Here is a 21,718-nt window from a genome sequence, read left to right as displayed (position 1 = left end):
TCTTCCAAGAGGCTCCGGAGGTCAAATCTGGATATCGCTTTATATGGGGCCTACATATAATTATGGACCGATGTGGACCAATTTTTGTATGGTCTTTAGAGACCATGTACCAAATTTCAGCCGGATCGGATGAAATTTGCTTCTCTTAGAGGCTCCGCAAGCCAAATCAGGGGATCGGTTTATATAGGGGCTATATATAGTTATGGACAGACGTGGACCAATTTTTGCATGATTGTTAGAGACCGTATACTAACACCATGTACCAAATTTCAGCCGGTTCGGATGAAATTTGCTTCTCTTAGAGGCTCCGCAAACCAAATCTGGGGATCGGTTTATATGGGGGCTATATATAATTATGGACCGAAGTGGACCAATTTTTGCATGGTTGTTAGGGACCATATACTAACACCATGTACCAAATTTCAGCTGGATCGGATGAAATTTGCTTCTCTTAGAGGATTCGCAAGCCAAATTTGGGGGTCCGTTTATATGGGGGCTATACGTAAAAGTGGACCGATATGACCCATTTGCAATACCATCCGACCTACCTCAATAACAACTACTTGTGCCAAGTTTCAAGTCGATAGATTGTTCCGTTCGGAAGTTAGCGTGATTTCAACAGACGGACGGACATGCTCAGATCGACTAAGAATTTCACCACGACCAGAGTATATATACTTTATGGGGTCTTAGAGCAATATTTCGATGAGTTACAAACGGAATGACAAAGTTAATGTACCCCCCATCCTATGGTGGAGGGTATAATAAGACTAAGGGACTTGTAGTTATATGAAAAGATGATGTCCAGTGGGAGAAAAGATGATGTACAGTGGGAGAAAAGATGATTCAATTTGTAAGAGGAAAATTCCCAAGTGTTTTCTCCATAAGGAGTTAGCATAAAGGAGCCCAAAATTGAGTTATATCTCCCAGCCTGATCTATACTAAAGGCTGTGGAAAGATTCATTCGCCCGTATAGCAACACATACAATCCGGGCGTGTATAGATTTGTATCTGGTGTTTTCTTTTCAATGACTCTATTAATCATGTTCCTTAGTCTAAATCTGTCCATAAAGCTCGATTAATAATTGTAAAATTAGATGGAATTCGAAAACTCTAACAAAAGAACGTTGAGTCATACATAAATAAGTTTATAATATACACATAAATTTATTTAGGCGTGAACAGTTTTTTTACTACTGTATATTTTCCACCGTTTTTGTTTTTTTAATTTCCTTTGCCTGAATATTTTGATTTACTCCTCGTACGTTCCGATTTCTTATAACGAACCAAGAAAAAAATTGTGCCCATAATGCCGAAATGATAAACAAAACACATGTCCACATATTAGGGTTTCCATATGGATAATTTTCAAAAGAGAACTTTCGCGTTAAAAAAAGAGAACATTTTAACTAAAAAACAGTTTACAATAAAAAAAATTCTTTATTAAATAATTAATAATTTTATTGATGTTAAAATTAAAATAATAATAGTTTCTAATGATAGAAACAACGAAATAAATATATAATAAAACAATAGAAAACAAAAAGAATCACATTTTCTTAAAAAATAAACAAAATAAATTGACGACGACAACGTATTGACGTATTTACGTCGTACGTTCAATTACATCAATTTCTAATTTTTACGCCGTACGTCGAAACGTCGCAATTGTGTTCCGGCCTTTAATTTGTCAACAGATTTAACCCGCACACAAAAAAAATTTTTTCTGATTCAATCACCAAATTAATTGATCCAATTAATTTTTTAATTGAAATGTCTTCAATCACGAAAATGATAGTATCAATCACAGTTTTAATTGGGCATAGAAAAAATTCTTGATTAAAAAATTAATTGATTTTTTCAGCAAATTTCAATTAATTTTTTAATTGATTCAATTAAAAATTTAATTGATGTTGATTGCAAAACTCAATTAATTTATTAATTAAAAAAGGTAACTATTTTTAATTACTTTCTGAATTGGCTTAGAGTTTTTATTTGGATTAACAAATGATTGTTTGAAATACATTTTTAATTAGTCTTCCGAATTAGATTAAAAAGTTAATTGTATCAATTAATTTTTTAATTACAAATTTTAAAATTTTCAATCATTGACTTAATTAACGTAATGTTTCTATCATGATTAAAAAGTTAATTGTATCAATTAATTTATTAATTGAAAAAATTTTCAACTTCAATTAACTTTTTAATTGGAAATATTTTGGTGATATTTTTTCTGTGCGGTAAACAATTAGTGGTGAATTCCTACTAAATAAATAAAATTCCATCAATCTAGGATTTTTTTGAAATAGAGTACATAAAGAGCACAGTTGGACATAAAAATACGGCACCAAAAAAAGAGAGTGGACAAAAAGATACGAACACAAAAAGAGAACATGTTCTCTTTAAAAGTGATGTAATGGACAGCAGTGCTGCCACTAGTGAAAAATTGAGTGAAGTAGATTTTGGAAAAAAGTGGAGTAGATTGAATAAAATTGAAGTAGCATACATTTTTGAAAACAAAACAATAGAATTCATTTTATTATACCCTCCGTTTGTAACACACCGAAATATTGCTCTAAGACCCCATAAAGTACATAAATTCTGGGTCGTGGTGAAATTCTTAGTCGATCTGAGCATGTCCGTCCGTCCGTCCGTCTGAAGAAGCTATCGACTTGAAACTTGGCACAAGTAGTTGGTATTGATGTAGGTGGGATGGTATTGCAAATTGGCCATATCTGTCCACTTTTACGTATAGCCCCTATATAAACCAACCCCCAATTTTGGCTTGCCGGGACTCTAAGAGAAGCAAATTTCACCCGATCCAGCTGAAATTTGGTACATGGTGTAAGTATATGGTCTCTAAGAACTATGCAAAAATTGGTCCACATAGGTTAATAATTCAATGATTATAACCGCTATGTTCATCGTAATTAAAGGAATATGGGGAAAAATTAAAAAATTTGAAGCAGAACAAAAAGTGAAGCAGATTTTTGGAAGAAGGAGTGACGAAGTAAATTTTGTGAAAATGAAGCAAAATACTTCGATTGAAGTAGTAGCGGCAGCACTGATGGACAGCCTACCACACATACATAAAATGCCGCTCTCAAGGCGAAAACACATGCTGTTTTTTTTTTTCAAATGTCTATTCTCTTGTTTCCGTATGCCTACTCTCTTAAGGTGGGTACTATGTTCGGTGTTCGAGTTGAAAACCACTTTATTTTCGCGATTACTTTTCTTTAAATAACCAAAATTATAATTGATAACAAACTTATTCCTGTAACGTCTTGTCGAAATCTAGAGGAACAAGAAACTGCGCATCAATTGAGTCAATTTATCTGCTTTGTATTGAGCTGTTTTAATAAAGTAACCACGAAAATTTCAACGCGAAAAGCGAACATAGTACTTACCTTTACTCCGAATACTCATTCTAATAATAATATTAAATAATATTTAGACTTAAGCATATCAAATTTTTGGCTTTATCATAAAACAGATTTGACGAATTTTGAATTTTTCTGATTTAGTTAAAAGTGCATAAAACGGATTCAATATATTTCAAAAAAAATATATATTTTTTTAAGGATTACCCGGGGAAATACGAATAAGTTAGATAATACCCTGTACTAAGAAAAAATTTCCAAAATGTGTTATATCAATTTATATGTGCCCACCTTTGTAGATATTAAAAAAAAAGAAAAGTGTACTATATTTCAGAAATTATTATGTTTTAGTTAAAATTTCTCCAATATAAGAAAGTTTCCTTGACTTTAATATTTGTTTTTGTGTGCCTTAAATGAATTCAAAAGGTGCGAACATTATACATAAATAAAGCATAAAGATTTAATAAATTCGTATTTCGCATAGTTTAGTTCAGAATTTTGTAAAATGTGTAAATTCGACCACAAATGGCTAAATTCTTTCAACCTACAAAATTTTTTTTACACTGTAAAAACTATTGTTGTGAGGCCAAAGGTTTCGTGTCCTTAAAATACGTATGCGAATTTTGCTTAGCATAGAAGTCGCATTTCTCGGATGTAAAGTTTTTTTCCTTGTGCAAAAGTCGATAAAATGTCCAATGAAATCGTTTTATCTTTAAATTGAGTGACTCGGCCTAACAATTAGATCTTTTTATGGAAGAGAATTTTGTTTGACTACAAAGAAAGTAATCGTTCAAAATAGGAGATGTTTTTACTTGAAACATAGCATAATTTCTATTTCACATCGAGTCTGAATATGGAAATTTATGTTAAGCACACGGAGCAAAAATCTGACAAAACGAATAAATTCAAACTTGTTTCCTAGTATCCAAAATTCAAATTTAAAAGAAAATTTCGTCATAAAGGCTTCCTTACTTAAATTCTCCGTTTCTTCGGCTCAGGATCAATAGCAAAATCATTAGTGTAAAGAAAAAATATTTGGAACCGCTGCGTTTTCAGTGCATGTAATGTTTCTGATGCCTTTCTGAGGGTATCAAGCCGTTAATTCGGTCATTTCATTTGACATTCAGTAACATCTAAAAACGGATGAAAAATGCACTTCTGAAAAACCCAGACCCCATTTCCTTTAATTTGCATGATGCTTGTAGAAAACATTTATTAATTCATTTAAAGATTAAAACTGCCAAATAAGGTGACTTTACAACTTCTGCCAATGAAAGAAATCTCATGCATTTTAATTGGACACTTTTCATGTAATCTTTTCAGACCTCTGCCAAATTGATTTCATTAATATTGTATTTATCTTAAGCATGTTTTAACATTTACAACATAAGAATTAATAAAAATTAATTGCAAATAATAGTCAAACCAATTTCTGTAAAAAATCTGAAGTTTCATTTCATTGATTGACAACAACTTGATATGTATGAACTGTGAAACCTTGAAAAGTGGGCACTCTGAAAAAGTGGGCACTTTTCATGAGACATTTGATATATTATGACATTAAAATGAGTCTCTCATAAGTGCACGCCTCTTAAATAGGGACAACATTTTGGCGAATGTGGGTGTTCACTTCTGGGAAGAGTCACTGTACTTAGCATTGTACACTGAAAAAAATATTTACGTGATATTGAAGATTACGCAACCTCAATTTTAGGATGAGCAATTTACACACTATTAAGGACAAATTTCTTTAAAATAATGAAATTTTAATTAAAATAAAGTTTAATATTTTTGCTTCAAAAAAATTTTTTTTCATTAAACTTAGGACACAAATTTTGCAAATTTGTGTCCCTCTGTTAAAGACGCACATCTTTGAACTAAGGCAAATTTTTTTTGAAAGTAAAGAAACACATTTTTGATTTAAAGAAATCATCCCTAAATTAACTGAAATATTGAATCTTTAGATTTAAGATAAAAACGCTTCAAATATAGGCTAAGACGTATTTTGAGGATGTAGCATCTTTGGTTTAAATTTTTTTTCGAACTAAGAAAACATTGAAATTTGTTAATTTGGATTTTTTAAAATCATATTTGTTTGTACGTTAATAGCTTTATTAATATATCGCGATAAGAGAATGAAAATTCGATGAATTAGATCTATATCATAATTTTCATTTTATTGATCCTAGATTTAATGGAAGATAGGTCGCTAAAAATGTAGTCGCATCTTCGATTCGGAATCAATACCAAAATCCTTAAAGGAAGTTTAAAATCTTTGGATCCAAGTAAACTTTTTTTGAGTCTACGCAAGCTTTCTAAATCCCTAGTAGACCAGCCAAAATTACTCTTTCTTTTTTTCTCCATGCTTTTCTGAATATAACTATTTTCAACACACCTTGCCATTTTTCCGCATTGTGTTGCTTATATGCTTTCCTTGGAGTAAACTTTTTTTCAGAATGTAATGTGCAATTTAATGTCACTTCATTCCTTTATAAAAAGAATCGGTTGGAGAAGCAGATTGGGAAATAGTGCTACAAAATTTAATTAATTCTTTAATGCATTACTTTTTTGGAAATATTTGTATTTATTGGAAGTAGTCATCGTCAACATTTTCAACCTGTACTCTGAGTTGCTCTACTCGAAAACGTCAATAGACAGCCGTAACTATTTTAATGAAATGGCTGACCAGCTTGCTATGGTGCTGGTTGTGCAACGACTGACAAGCCCATATTAATTTCATCTGCACAAATTTTGCACCACTTCCGGATCCGGTATTTCTCTACACCCACAGGAATAATCGTGAACAGTGTTTACGTTTCAAAACGATCCTTTTATGTAAGTGAATCAACACACATATCGTATCAAGATGAGAACAGTTTTTGAGATATCCAATTATTTTTAGTTTTTCGCTCTTTTTCTACTAAACAAATTATATCTCGAGTTGGAAATGTCCGATTATATCGTTGTTGGTACTTAATAGTGATCTATAGTGCAAACCAATAATCGATTTTTCGACTTTTCGATTATTGATTATTAATCAAAAATCGTTTTCGACTATTTATACCAATTAAAATTCGAATATTTGATTTTTCATAATCGTATTTCATTGAAATAAAGATTATATAAAATATTCTATTTTATGAAATCTATTTGTCTTTTTATGAGTCTTATAAGCACCAGTTGATATGAAACACCAAAAAAATAGTAAAACATGTTAATTTTCTTTTTAATTTGTTTAATGTTTATATTTAAAATGTTAATATATAAAGATTTTAATATGTACGGAGATTTAATGATTCTTTATTTCGGTGGAATTTTATTAATAAAAAATTTTTAGAAAAATTTTCCCCACATGTAGGTATTTTTCAATTCAACTGAAACCAATGAATATGAAAACAGAAAATCGATGTTTAATAGTCAAATTTAAGAAATAGTTGAAAATCCAAAATTGATTTTGCGATTATTTTTACGTTAATAATCGATTTCGATTTTTCTAGATTTTTATGCCAAAATTCGAATAATCGATTATTCGATTTTCAATTTATAGATCCCTAGTATTTAAATGAAAGGTATTGAGATGACGAATAATTGTGTTTAATTGGATCTGTGATAAGTCAAGGGGTTCAACATAATAACGATGCAAAAAGGGCAAATTTTCAATTTCAAATTTCTATACACCATTTAATTTTTCGAGCCAACCGGATACAAAGTCCGGCTTCGATGCTCTCAAAAAGTCAAATCGGGACAATGGTATATGTGTTCCATATATAAAAACATGTACCGATATATTCAAAATATGCCAATTATCTTTAATCACCTAAATTTAAATTTCAAACTAATCGGAAAAAATGCGGATCCTATGGCTCCAAAAATTCATATCGGGAGATCGGTCTATATGCGGGCTATATCAAAACCTGAACCTATATACACCAAATTTAACACATTTTTTTATTTACCTAAAATACCTCTAGATTTCAACTTTCGAGCGATTTGGGGAAAATCGGGTATCTTAGAATATTACCTGTCTGCACTCAAAAAAAAAAATCTGATTTAATCACGAAATCAATTGATCAAATTAATCTTTTAATTGAATTGTCTTCAATCACGAAAATGATAGTATGAACACAGTTTTAGTTGAGAAAAAAATATATGACTGAAAAATTAATTGACTTCATTTGATAATTTCATTGATTGTTTCAATTAAAAATTTAATTGATGTCGACTGTAAAACTTAAAAAATTTTAATTATAGATTTAATTATTAACAAGTTAATTGTATCAATTAATTCGAATTATTGAAACAGTTTTTAGCTTCAATTAATTTTTTAATTGAACATATTTTGGTGATATGTTTTTTTGTGTGAAGAGAAAAAAACGAATCTGTGCAAAATGTTAGTAAGATAGCTTTTTTATTAAAGGTTGATGCGTGATTACAACAGTCAGACAGACGGACATAGTTAGTTCGGGTTAGAATTTCACCCTTGATCGATATTTCGATGTGTTACATACAGAATTGCAAACTTATTATACACCCTCAAAAAAAATCGCTTCTCTAACATATGTTCCAAACATATTTTGCAGGAAGCACACGGACGAAAAAGACTGTTTTTCATATGTTTGGGTGTAAATATTATATGTTTGGAACTCAAATTTTTAAACACAATATTTTTGAGTGCAAACATATAATGTTCATAAACTAGCATAATATGTTTGGGACATATATGTTAATATGTTAGAACATATTATGTTTGGGACATAAAATGTTTGTAAATATAATATGCTTGGATGCAAACATATATTAATTTAGAAATAGCCCATAAACATATATGTGTTTACAAAGAGAGACAAAGTGTATGCTGGGAGTAAAATAATGAAAGTAACCAATTGGCGCATTACAAATACATATACACAAAAAAATGTCATTAAATGTAGGAAAAATACTACGTGTGAATATAAACAAGTATAAATTTACATATTATGAGTAAAAATATATATGTTGTGATATAAGACTTCGCCAAAAATTGTATATGCTTAAGTAAAATATTAAAATGAGTACTCGGAGAGAAAATTCATTCGGAACCAAGATAAAATATATTTGAAAAAGGGAGCATGAGTTTTGTTTATCATTTTCGCATTACGGGCACAATTGTTTCGTCAAAACAAATCGGAACGTAGGACGAGTAAGTCAAAATATTCAAACAAAGGTAATTAAAGGGATCTTCATAAAACTAACGAAAGGGCACTATACACTGAACAAAAATCATGTCCGGTTCCAAAGATTGTGTCTCCACTTTAACAATTTTGATATTGATTCCGAACCAAAGAAGCGGACAATACAAGTAAGGATGCTTTTAAGACACAATTCTCTTTTAAATGGGGTTTTGTGTACTTGACTCTACGAAGCACATTTCAATTTTTCGCTTTTTCAGCTTTTTTTCATATGCTATAAAATGTCCGTTAAAAACAAGACTTCCAGTAGAAATTATGCTATGTTTCAAGTAAAAAATGTCTTTAAAATAAAGTATTGAAAAACATATCCTATTTTTGAATGATTTTTGCCTTGTAGTCAAGATGCAAAAATGCAACAAATTTAAAGACAGTTTCATTAATTTTTCTGAATTATTAAAGTCAAGTTGACCTTAGTCCAAAATTTGTTCTTTCATGTTATGATACCCATTTTTAAGTCAAATCACTTAATTATAACGACAACACGACTTCATTGAAAGTATCGACCTTTGAAGATCTATAAAAACAAAGATTAGTTCCTCTTTATTAATGAGTTCGAGTTTTGCCGCTAAAATTATTTCTCATTTTAGCGGCAAAACCAGAATAACATTACAACTTTTTCCGGTAAATTGTATTATAACATGGTGGGGAAAGATCCAAAGCAACAATTGAATAAGTTTATTTTCTTTAAAAGAAATTATTAAAGAAAAGTAAAAGGGTAAACATGGCCATTTTAACGTGATAATGCCAATTTATACCGGCCTTAAGAATTAAATTAAGTACAAAATTATTCGTTAATAAAAATTCATATTTATTTGTATTTCTAAATTAATGGTGTAACATGCTAGCAAACAATTGTTCACACCAAAATAAATGTATGTGCTGTTTTAAAATTACTGTTTAGAATTTAAATATAATGTGCTTTTGAATGGTTATCGTTAACCTTAGGATTCGATGGAAAAATATTTATATATACTCGACTTCACGTTCTTCTCTTGTAAGAGTTTTTGAATTTCGTCGAAAATTTTAAACTTGTATACAAAAACCTTTATTTGTTACACAATTTTTATTGTTGCAATAAAAAAATAATATTTGATTTGAACTCAGTCCATTTCGTTTATATCAAGCACTTTTCTTTTCTGACTTTAAGTTTTTATAAAACACACTTTACAATTTCGTAGTAAAAATTTAATATAATAGTATGTAATGCTGAACACCTTTTCGGGAACTTCCGAACGTATCTGGAATATATGTTAAAAAATATATTTTAAAAAAAATGGTGTTGGTCGAAGCAGGGATCGAACCCAGGTCCCCTGTCACGCAAGGCGGACGACCAACCACTGCTCCACGCTGCCAACAAATGTATGTTTAACAATGTTATCTTGTTAAACAATGTTATGTTTGCATCAGCTCGTGGGCGCCGCAAGCTATGCTATATAAATATAACTTATAACGATAATTATCTCTTGATGACCATAACAGCTACGTAGGCCAGTGGTTAGTGTGCTGGCTTACAAACTGTGTGGTCCGCTGTTCGAATCCCCGTCTGGCAAAAGGTAAAATTAAAAAAAAATATATATATAATAATTTCTTCTAAAATGTTTGTATTACAGAAAAAGTGAGAAAAATGTGAGGGAATATACAATTAGGCAAAAAAAAAATTGAACACAATCTTCTTTGGGAGAAAATTCTTCTAAACATATAATATTTTTGGGTTCAAAATGTTTCCAAACATATTATATGTTCACATAAGAACATATAGTTTTTTGGAAGACAACATTATTGAATTTGGATGGAAAAATACAAAATGTTTGGAACTTAGACTACCCAAACATATTATATTGTTTAGACCAATATGCTTTCAAACATATTATATATTGGAAGAAATCAAACATGTAAATGTTTGGGCAATACCCAAAAATTTATATGCTTGAAGCAAAATATTTTATAGAAGCGTTTTTTTTTGAGGGTGCACATATATTATAGGATACTGCCGAAACATCAATATGTTTGTTGTATGTGAACATATTATATGTTTGGAAGCAGTTTGAGCCCAAAAATATTATATGCTTGGAAGAATTTTCCCCAAAGAAGATTGTTCTGAGGGAACATCTTTTTCACTTCCACGAAATTTTTTAGTTCTTGGCACCTTTTTCTGTAATAAAGGGTGATTCTTTTGAGGTTAGGATTTTCATGCATTAGTATTTGACAGATCACGTGGGATTTCAGACATGGTGTCAAAGAGAAAGATGCTCAGTATGCTTTGACATTTCATCATGAATAGACTTACGATCTGCCACAACGTCGAATTTTCAGTGAATGGGCCCTAGAAAAGTTGGCAGAAAATCCGCTTTTTTATCGACAAATTTTGTTCAGCGATGAGGCTCATTTCTGGTTGAATGGCTACGTAAATAAGCAAAATTGCCGCATTTGGAGTGAAGAGCAACCAGAAGCCGTTCAAGAACTGCCCATGCATCCCGAAAAATGCACTGTTTGGTGTGGTTTGTACGCTGGTGGAATCATTGGACCGTATTTTTTCAAAGATGCTGTTGGACGCAACGTTACGGTGAATGGCGATCGCTATCGTTCGATGCTAACAAACTTTTTGTTGCCAAAAATGGAAGAACTGAACTTGGTTGACATGTGGTTTCAACAAGATGGCGCTACATGCCACACAGCTCGCGATTCTATGGCCATTTTGAGGGAAAACTTCGGAGAACAATTCATCTCAAGAAATGGACCGGTAAGTTGGCCACCAAGATCATGCGATTTGACGCCTTTAGACTATTTTTTGTGGGGCTACGTCAAGTCTAAAGTCTACAGAAATAAGCCAGCAACTATTCCAGCTTTGGAAGACAACATTTCCGAAGAAATTCGGGCTATTCCGGCCGAAATGCTCGAAAAAGTTGCCCAAAATTGGACTTTCCGAATGGACCACCTAAGACGCAGCCGCGGTCAACATTTAAATGAAATTATCTTCAAAAAGTAAATGTCATGGACCAATCTAACGTTTCAAATAAAGAACCGATGAGATTTTGCAAATTTTATGCGTTTTTTAAAAAAAAAAAGTTATCAAGCTCTTAACAAATCACCCTTTACAAATAATGTTGAAGAAATTATTCAATTTAATAAATTTTATAAATTTTACCTTTCGCCTGGACGGAGAATCAAACCGAGGACCATACAGTTTGTAAGCCAACACTCTATTCACTGGGCTACGTAGCTGTTATAGTCACCACACGCTCACAAAAAATCGCTTCTGTAACATATACTCCCAAACATATTTTGCTTCAAGCATATACATTTTTGGGTATTGCCCAAACATTTATATGTTTGATCTCTTCCAATATATAATATGTTTGAAAGCATATTGGTCTAAACAATATATGTTTGGGTAGTCTAAGTTCCAAACATTTTGTATTTTTGCATCCAAATTCAATAATGTTGTCTTCCAAAAAACAATATGTTATTATGTGAACATATAATATATTTGGAAGCATTTTGCACCCAAAAATATTATATGCTTAAAAAAAATTCTCCCAAACAATATTGTGCTCAAAATTTTATTTATTTATTTATATATTTACAATAATAATGAATTATGAAAATAAACAGGTAATATAGGTGCTAACAACATAGGTTTTCGACCTGAATGCTCAAAATTTTGTTTCTGCCTAATTGTATATTCCCTCACATCTTTCTCACTTCCACGAGATTTTTTAGTTCTTAGCACCTTTTTCTGTAATACAAACATTGTAGAAGAAATTATTCAATTTTATGATTTTTTTTATTTTAATTTTACCTTTTGCCGGACGGGGATTCGAACAGCGGACCACACAGTTTGTAAGGATCAAAGAAGTAGCTGATCAATTGCCCAAGGGAAAATAAAATGTTAATTTTGTAATAACAAGCAACAACCACCAACTTAATTCAATATCGCTCCCTGTTAAATAGCGCTCCAAGCTACTAAACACATATATGTTTGTAGGCTATTTCTAAATTAGTATATGTTTGCATCCACGCATATTATATTTAAAAACATTTTATGTCCCAAACATAATATGTTCTAACATATTAACATATATGTCCCAAACATGTTATGCTAGTTTATGAACATTATATGCTTGCACTCAAAAATATTGTGTTTAAAAATTTGTGTTCCAAACATATAATGTTTATAGCCAAACATATGAAAAACAGTCTTTTTCATCCGTGCAGTAGACAATTATCGTTATAAGTTACATTTATATAGCATAGTTTGCAGCGCCCACGAGCCCATGCAAACATAACATTATTTAACAAAATCATACATTTGTTGGCAACGTGGAGCAGTGGTTAGCATGTCTGCCTTGCATTCAAAGGGTGGTGGGTGCAATCCCTGCTCCGACAGAACACAATTTTTTTTTAATTTACACATTTATATTTATACTGTATTAAATTTTTGTAATGAAACTTCGAAATGTGGGTTATTAAAGATTTACAGTCAGAAAAAGCTCTTGATATTAACGAAATGGACTGAGTTTTTGGATAAAATATTATTTTTATTGCAAAAATAGCAATTTTGTAACAAAAAACTGTTTTTGGTATAAAAGTTTGAAATTTTGGAAGGAATTCAAAAACTCTAACAAAAGAAGAACGTGGAGTCGAGTATAAACATACATAAATAATTTTATAATATACACATAAATTTATTTTAAATGCATTTCAAACTTATTGTGTTTTGTACTTAATTTTATTTTTACCTTTAAGGCCGGTATTAAGTTGGCATTATCGCTCTAAAATGACCCTGGTTTGCCTTTTAATTTTCTTTAATAATTCATTTTAATGAAAATAAACTATTTCAATTGTTTTAGATGCATAACTCGAACTTAATGCCCGCTTTTATATTTGAAGGTGGTCGTCAACTTCTCTTGGACTATTTATTAATAAAGAGGAACTAAACTTTGTTTTTTTAGATTTTACAATTTAATTTTTAACTGTTTCCTGCTTTTTTCATTTTACTGTTGCAACTCTAAAAATAGTATAGTGCCATTTCGTTATTTTTATGAAGATCCCTTTGTAATTTTTGTATATTTTCCATCGTTTTTCTTAATGTTAATTTCCTTTGCCTGAATATTTTGACTTTCTCCTCGTACGTTCCGATTTCTTTTAACGAACCAAGAAAAAAAAATTGTGCCCATAATGCCAAAATGATAAACAAAACACATGTCCACACATACATAAAATGCTGCTCTCAACGCGACAACACGTGCGGTTTTTTTTTCAAATGTCTATTCTCTGGGTTCTGAATGTCTATTCTCTTTACTCCGAATACTCATGCTAATATTCAAATTAAATAATATTTAGACTTAATAATATTTAAACTTTAGACTTAATCAAATTTTTGGCCTTATCATAAAACAGTTTTCCGAAACAACATACAAGCGGTTTCATAGAAATTGCTCTCTTTTCATTCTGTCGCTGTGTTATGTTGATATCTTTCGTCAACCCTCCCGGTTTCCATCTCGGTAGCTTTCTCTATACTCTCTCTCTGTCGCTCTCTGAATAAAATATCTCAATATGTTTACTCGAAATTTGTAAATTTATACATGTTTTCATTCACACATATTATTTTTATGAAACATTCATGCCCCAAATACAATATATTCCAACATATTAACACATGTGTCCCAAACATTTAGTGTTAGTTTAGGAACATTACATGTTTGCTCTTAAATATATTGTGTTTAAAAATTCTGCCCGAAACACATTTTGTTTATATGGGAACCTATGAAAAACATATTTTTCTAACAGTGTACATATAACTTTAAATTACCCAGCAACAAAAAAATTTGGAAGTTATTCTAAAGGCACAACTTTAAAAGCTCTTTCAAATATGTCCTCCCAAAGATGTTCTTTATTTCAATTGCACAGGAAGTTAATTTGAGTCAATTTTTTATAACTCGCTCTTTTCATAATTATTTTAATGGGTAATTTTACCTTTTTTTATGAAATAGGTTAAATATAGAGAAGAGTTAATAAAATGGTACAAATTATTATTATTTTTTTAATGTCTATATCCATTCTAAAACAATATGGAATTTATGAAAATATATGAAGTCAAACGTTCCAGGCAAGCCTTATAATGCAATAAAAATCATGAAAAGACGTAAAAATTATTTATTTGTCAAAATATCACATAATTTATCAATATATATCCAACCCACTTAATTCGCATCACGCCTTAAGAAGTGATGCAACAGCTGTAAAAATGGTGGACATCCGTCCTATGATAAGCCCATGTTAAATTCATCGCTTCTGCGCCAATTTTGCAAAAAGTCTCCTAAAAATTAGTGAAAATGATATTTTTGGGTCTGGACGTGGTGCAAAATTGACACAGAAGCGATGAATTTGACATGGGCTTATCATAGGACGGAAGTCCTCCATTTCAACAGCCGTTGCACTGAATTTGCATCACTTTTTTAGGTGTGATCCGAATTCAATGTTTTGGATGTAAATTAAAAAATTCTTTGATATTTTGTAAAAATATTTTTTATAATTTTTAATGGATTCTAACGCTTGTCTGAAACGTTTGACTTCAAATATTTTCAAAAATTCACAATTTTTTCAGATTGGATTTAGCATTTTTTTCTACAAAATTTAAATAATTTGTGCCATTTTACGAATTCTTGCTCTGTTTTTGAAACAAAAAAAGTTAAAATTACCCATTAAAAATATGAAAAAGCATGTTATAAAAATGAATTAAAATAACTTTCAGTGTAGTTAAAATAAAGAACATCATTGGGAGTACATCTTCTGGAAGTGCTTTTAAAGTTGTGCCTTTGGAAGAACTTCCAAATTTTTTGCTGGGTGGTTAATCAAAACTGAATCACAGGTGACGCAAAATCCCACCCATTTCCCATGTAAATCCTATTCAGTTTTAACATGTGTTGTCATTGGAACGAGACAGTTCTCATTCACCTCTGCATAAGTTTCAGCTAACCAAAAGTTACTGACTGACTAGCTAATTATACAGTTGTCACCAGCTTACCATAAACTAGTCACTAAATGGGTAACTAATAATGTCCTCTTACATTATTAACCAATATCTAACTCATTGTGAGGTACTTTGTGGTTGGTTAATAAAATAGATGTTTATATATGTAAATGATTTTGTTTCGAATTAATGTAAAAAAATAAAATAATTCATTGTAACAAAAACAAGTAAAATAAATTTATAAAAAAATAATAATAAAAACAAAAAAAGTTACTTAAATTAATATTTTGGTAACATTTTTTTTATTAAATTGGCTCAGTTGCTGTTGGGTTTCAAATTCTTCATCACGCACACTGACTGGAAGTGACGTTGTTTTACAATATTGTTGTTTTACAATATTAAGCTTAAAAGCATTTATTAGCGCTTTTACCGGATCATCTTCCCCATCGCATCTGGAAAATTAAAAAAAAAAAAACAAAAACTATATAAGAAAGAATATAACAAACCGATTTGCTTTTATATCGAACACCCTTTTCACGTTTTTTATTGCCAGTTTTCCATGTATACCATCAATATTGGAGGCAATAAAATGAGCTCCACCAAAAAAAATCCTGTCAACGTTTTATGTAATTTTGCGTTAAGGAGCGAAGACATACCGCAAAAAAAAAACGTTTGGAAAACGTGTACCGAAAACGTTTTTCTTTTCTTAGAGTTTTTTGAATGGCTTCGAAATTCTCAAACTTTTATCACCATAAAAATTCGTTTATAACAAAATTTTTTATTTTTTTTAATAAAAAAACTATTTTTGAACTAAAAAGGTAGTCCATTTCGTTCATATCAAGCGCTTTTCTAACGTTAAGTCTTTAATAAAACACATTTTAGAGTTCATAGTAAAAAGTTAATATATTTGTATGTAATATTGAACATCTTTTCGGAATCTTCCGAACATATCTGGAATATATGTAAAAAAAAAACAAAAAAAAACTTTTTGGTGTTCGGTCGAAGCAGGGATCGAACCCACGGCCCTTGGCATGCAAGGCGGACGTAGCTACCACTGGTCCATGGTGTCCAACTAAATGTATGTTTCTGTTAAATAAAGTTTGTTTAATCGGCTCGTGGGCGCCGCAAGCTATGCTATATAAATATAACTTATATGGATAGTTATCTATTGATGACAATAACAACAACATAGCTCAGTGGATAGTGTGTTGGCTTACAAATAGCATGGTCCGCGTTTCGATTCTCCGTCCAGGCGAAAGGTAAAATTTAAAAAATGTATAATATCGAATAATTTCTTCTGCATTCTTTGTACTACAGAAAAAGGCGCTAAGAACTAAAAAACCTCGTGGAAGTAAGAAAGATGTGAGGGAAAATGCAATTAGTCAGAAAAGAATGTTTTTTTTTTTGAGTTAGTCTTTATGAAATTGTTTTTACATCCTGGAAAAGAATACAGGTTTATCACAAAACGAATATACTTTTATTCCAAATAAACTTTCTTACAGCGAAAAGTAAATGAGAAATGAGAATGTCTAAAATTTCGTTTGGGAGGAAAGAATTATTTTTTTTGCGTGTACAAAGAGCCTGAAATAATTAATTTTCAATTTTTAAATTTGTAGTAAAATAACAAAATACCTACATAGTTTGAGCTGTTACTTTCATTAATGGTATTGTTCGTCTTTGTCAAATCATCTGGTGTTTGTAACAGGCTGATAAGTCCCCGGTCTGACACATAGATGGCGTCGCTAGTATTAAATGCATATTATTTTTATATAGTACCAACCTTCAAATGATTCGTGTCAAAATTTGACGTCTGTAAGTGAATTAGTTTGTGAGATAGAGCGTCTTTTGTGAAGCAACTTTTGTTATAGTGAAAAAATGGAAGAAAAAACAAGTAAGAAAAATCTAAAGTCGGGCGGGGCCGACTATATTATACCCTTCACCACTTTGTAGATCTAAATTTTCGATAAGGAAACTTCACAAACTTTTATTTGTGATTTGTCGCTCGATATACATGTATTAGAAGTAGAGGAAAATTAGAGTAATTTTTACAACTTTTCGACTCAATAGAGGCGATTTTAAAAGGGAAATGTTCGTATTTTGACCATTTTTGTCGAAATCAGAAAAACATATATATGCGAGCTATATCTAAATCTGAACCGATAAGGAAACTTCACAAACTTTTATTTGTGATTTGTCGCTCGATATACATGTATTAGAAGTAGAGGAAAATTAGAGTAATTTTTACAACTTTTCGACTCAATAGAGGCGATTTTAAAAGGGAAATGTTCGTATTTTGACCATTTTTGTCGAAATCAGAAAAACATATATATGCGAGCTATATCTAAATCTGAACCGATGTCAACCAAATTTGGCACGCATAGCTACAATGCTAATTCTAATCCCTGTGCAAAATTTCAACTAACTCGGAGTTAAAAATTGGCCTCTGTGGTCATATGAGTGTAAATCGGGCGAAAGCTATATATGGGAAATATATCCAAATCTGAACCGATTTCAACCAAATTTGGCACTCATAGTTACAATGCTAATTCTACTCCCTGTGCAAAATTTCAACTAAATCGGAGTTAAAAATTGGCCTCTGTGGGCAAATGAGTGTAAATCGGGCGAAAGCTATATATGGGAGCTATATCTAAATCTGAACCGATTTGGCTGATATTTTGCAAGTTTTTCGAGACCCATAATATATTCAGATGTACGGAATTTTAGGAAGATCGGTTGATATACACGCCAATTATGACCAGATAGGTGAAAAATATATATGGCAGCTATATCTAAATCTGAACCGATTTTATCCAAAATCAATAGGGATCGTCTTTGAGCCGAAACAGGACCCTATACCAAATTTTAGGACAATCGGACTAAAACTGCGAGCTGTACTTTGCACACAAAAATACATCAACAGACAGATAGACGGACAGACAGACAGACAGACGGACATCGCTAAATCGACTCAGAATTTAATTCTAAGCCGATCCGTATACTAAAAGGTTGGTCTATGATTACTCCTTCTTGGCGTTACATACAAATGCACAAACTTATTATACCCTGTACCACAGTAGTGGTGAAGGGTATAAAAAGGAATTTCGTGTTTTGATAAAATACTGTTTTCTGAAGGGAAAAAATAATGTGGAAGCAAACACTTGGCTTGATAATGAGTTTCCGGACTCTGCCCCAGGGAAATCAACAATAATTGATTGGTATGCAAAATTCAAGCGTGGTGAAATGAGCACGGAGGACGGTGAACGCAGTGGACGCCCGAAAGAGGTAGTTACCGACGAAAACATAAAAAAAAAATCCAAAAAATTATTTTGAATGACCGTAAAATGAAGTTGATCGAGATAGCAGAGGCCTTAAAGATATCAAAGGAACGTGTTGGTCATATCATTCATCAAAATTTGGATATGCGGAAGCTCTCTGCAAAATGGGTGCCGCGCGAGCTCACATTTGACCAAAAACAACAACGTGTTGATGATTCCGAGCGGTGTTTGCAGCTGTTAACTCGTAATACACCCGAGTTTTTCCGTCGATATGTGACAATGGATGAAACATGGCTCCATCACTATACCCCTGAGTCTAATCGACAGTCGGCTGAGTGGACAGCGAACGGTGAACCGTCTCCAAAGCGTGGAAAGACTCAAAAGTCCGCTGGCAAAGTAATGGCCTTTGTTTTTTGGGATGCGCATGGAATAATTTTTATCGATTATCTTGAGAAGGGAAAAACCATCAACAGTGACTATTATATGGCGTTATGGGAGCGTTTGAAGGTCAAAACAGCCCCATATGGAGAAGAAAAAAGTGTTGTTCCACCAAGACAACGCACCGTGCCACAAGTCATTGAGAACGATTGCAAAAATTCATGATTTGCTTCCACACCCACCGTATTCTCCAGATCTGGCCGCCAGCGACTTTTTCTTGTTCTCAGACCTCAAAAGGATGCTCGCAGGGAAAAAATTTGGCTGCAATGAAGAGGTGATCGCCGAAACTGAGGCTTATTAGGCAAAACCGAAGGAGTACTAACTACCAAAATGGTATCAAAAAATTGGAAGGTCGTTATAATCGTTGTATCGCTCTTGAAGGGAACTATGTTGAATAATAAAAACGAATTTTGACAAAAAAAATGTGTTTTTCTTTGTTAGACCGGGGACTTATCAGCTAACCTGTTATAGGAAAGGACTTTCTCAAATTAATTTACCGTTTCTCTTTACCCAAAAGTTTCTCAGTTAAAACTTTCTGCGTGACAATGGCTTCCATTATTATGCTGTTTTGTCTTACGACAGTGTTTAATTTAAAGAAATTCACTTAGATTTATAGACAAATCAATGCATATATATTTTTTACCTTCTAACTTCTCTATGGTATCTTTAAGCCGGGAAGCCGTTACTGTATTATTGTTAAAATTATCACTTATACCTGTAGTTTGGTCAACTTTACGTTGTTTTAGGTAATTTTGGGAAATTGGATTTGAAATTATAACGCCATTCATTAGTTTGATACCGGGTTTCTTGTTTTCTTTATCCATCTTTTCCGCAACAAGGCACAACGAAGACAACCCGTTTAGTTTAATGAACGAGAATGAATAAATCAATATTTTTGATATGAAATGAAAAGTCAATGCTAACTGATTACAAACTAATAGTTTTTCAAAAACTTCACAAAATTGAAATTTGTTTACTTATATCTGCATCAGCATAGAGTGAGTGAAAGGGTAACTCATTACTTATCGAGAAAAAGTGAGTTTGATACTAAAATACAACTGACTCAAAACTGTATAAGTTATGAGTTAGCTATAAGTTAGTTGTACAAAGTTAGTTTGATTTTGAGTCAGTTCAAGAAATTCCTACAGGGAAATATAAATAAAATTTACAAATACTTTGTCATTTTTAGTTTCAGTAAAATGCCTTCCTTCGAATACAAACTAGATTTGGGCCCAGAGTTACCAGATGATATTAAGAAAGTTGCCATCAGTCAGGGGGAATGTGAAGAGACTAGAGTTCAAGACATTGAAAAATTTCGCAATTTTATACTGGAGCATGATGATTGTCATCCACATCGAACAGATGATGAATTCCTAATACGATTTCTGAGAGCACGATTTTGGAATATTGAAAACAGTTACAAATTGGTACGTTCTATCATTACAAATTAAAAAAAAATTTAATTTTATAATTTAAAAAATTTTTCTAGCTCAGCAACTATTACAAATTCCGCGAACAAAATAAAATATTCTTCGAAAAAGTACGCCCGTTAGATCTGTCATATATTGCCTCAAAAGACATTGTTCATGTCACGCCGTATCGTGATCAATGTGGACGACGTATAATGATTTATCGCTTCGGAATTTGGAAACCAAGTGAAGTGAAAACAGACGATATATTTCGTGCTACGGTTTGTCTTATGGAAATGGGAATTCTGGAACCAATTACTCAGGTTGTAGGAGGCATTGGCATTTTCGATCTGCAAGGCTTTTCATTGGGCCACTTGTTACATTTGAGTCCCAGCGTGGCAACAAATGTTATCGCTGTAGTTGCGGTAAGTATGTGTTCTAGAAAAAAGTTTACAAAAGATTTTGTTTTCATTTCAATAATTTTGGGTATTGGATTTAAGCCACTGATATGAAGATTTCTTTTAAAACGATTTCGGAAGTCAAAGAAATTTTCGTTGTTTTCGTAAAAAATAACGAAGAAAAATGTTGACAGATCTACGAGTATACCTAACCTAGACGAATTGTGTAAAATCACGTAAGGTTAGATTAGGTATAGTTCATTTAGGCTCACTTAGACTATTCAGTCCATTTTGATAGCACAGTGGAGAACTTCTCTCTTATCACTGAGTGCTTCCCGATTCTATGTTAAGCTCAATGACAAGAGCCGATAACTGCGTTCCACATTGCAGTGAAACCACTTAGAGAAGCTGTGAAACATTCAGAAATGTCACCAGCATCATTAGGGGGGATAATCCACCGCTGAAAAATTTTTATTAAACAAGCACATTTGCTTTTTGCATTTTGCCTTTATTTTAAAAATGTTTAATATCGATTTTGTTGTCGCGGCACTAAAAAATTGAAATGTTTCTTGTTGGAAAGTTAATCAGCTGTGGCTAGGGATGCCAGACGTGCTCTT

General features: G+C 31.8%; 1 protein-coding gene across 1 annotated transcript in view; it reads left to right on the top strand.

Moving 5' to 3' along the window:
• The window catches only part of LOC142225452 (alpha-tocopherol transfer protein), a 31,650-nt gene that overhangs the window by 7,137 nt on the left and 2,795 nt on the right, over window positions 1-21,718 (top strand). The window contains exons 2-3 of the mRNA XM_075295210.1: window positions 20,484-20,721; window positions 20,784-21,128. Coding sequence (XP_075151325.1) covers window positions 20,494-20,721; window positions 20,784-21,128 — 573 coding nt within the window. The 5' untranslated portion in view covers window positions 20,484-20,493. The remainder of the gene's footprint in view (window positions 1-20,483; window positions 20,722-20,783; window positions 21,129-21,718) is intronic.

Source organism: Haematobia irritans, chromosome 2 (genome assembly GCF_050003625.1).
Source record: "Haematobia irritans isolate KBUSLIRL chromosome 2, ASM5000362v1, whole genome shotgun sequence".
Lineage (NCBI taxonomy): Eukaryota > Metazoa > Arthropoda > Insecta > Diptera > Muscidae > Haematobia > Haematobia irritans.
This window is presented reverse-complemented; position numbering and strand designations above follow the sequence as displayed.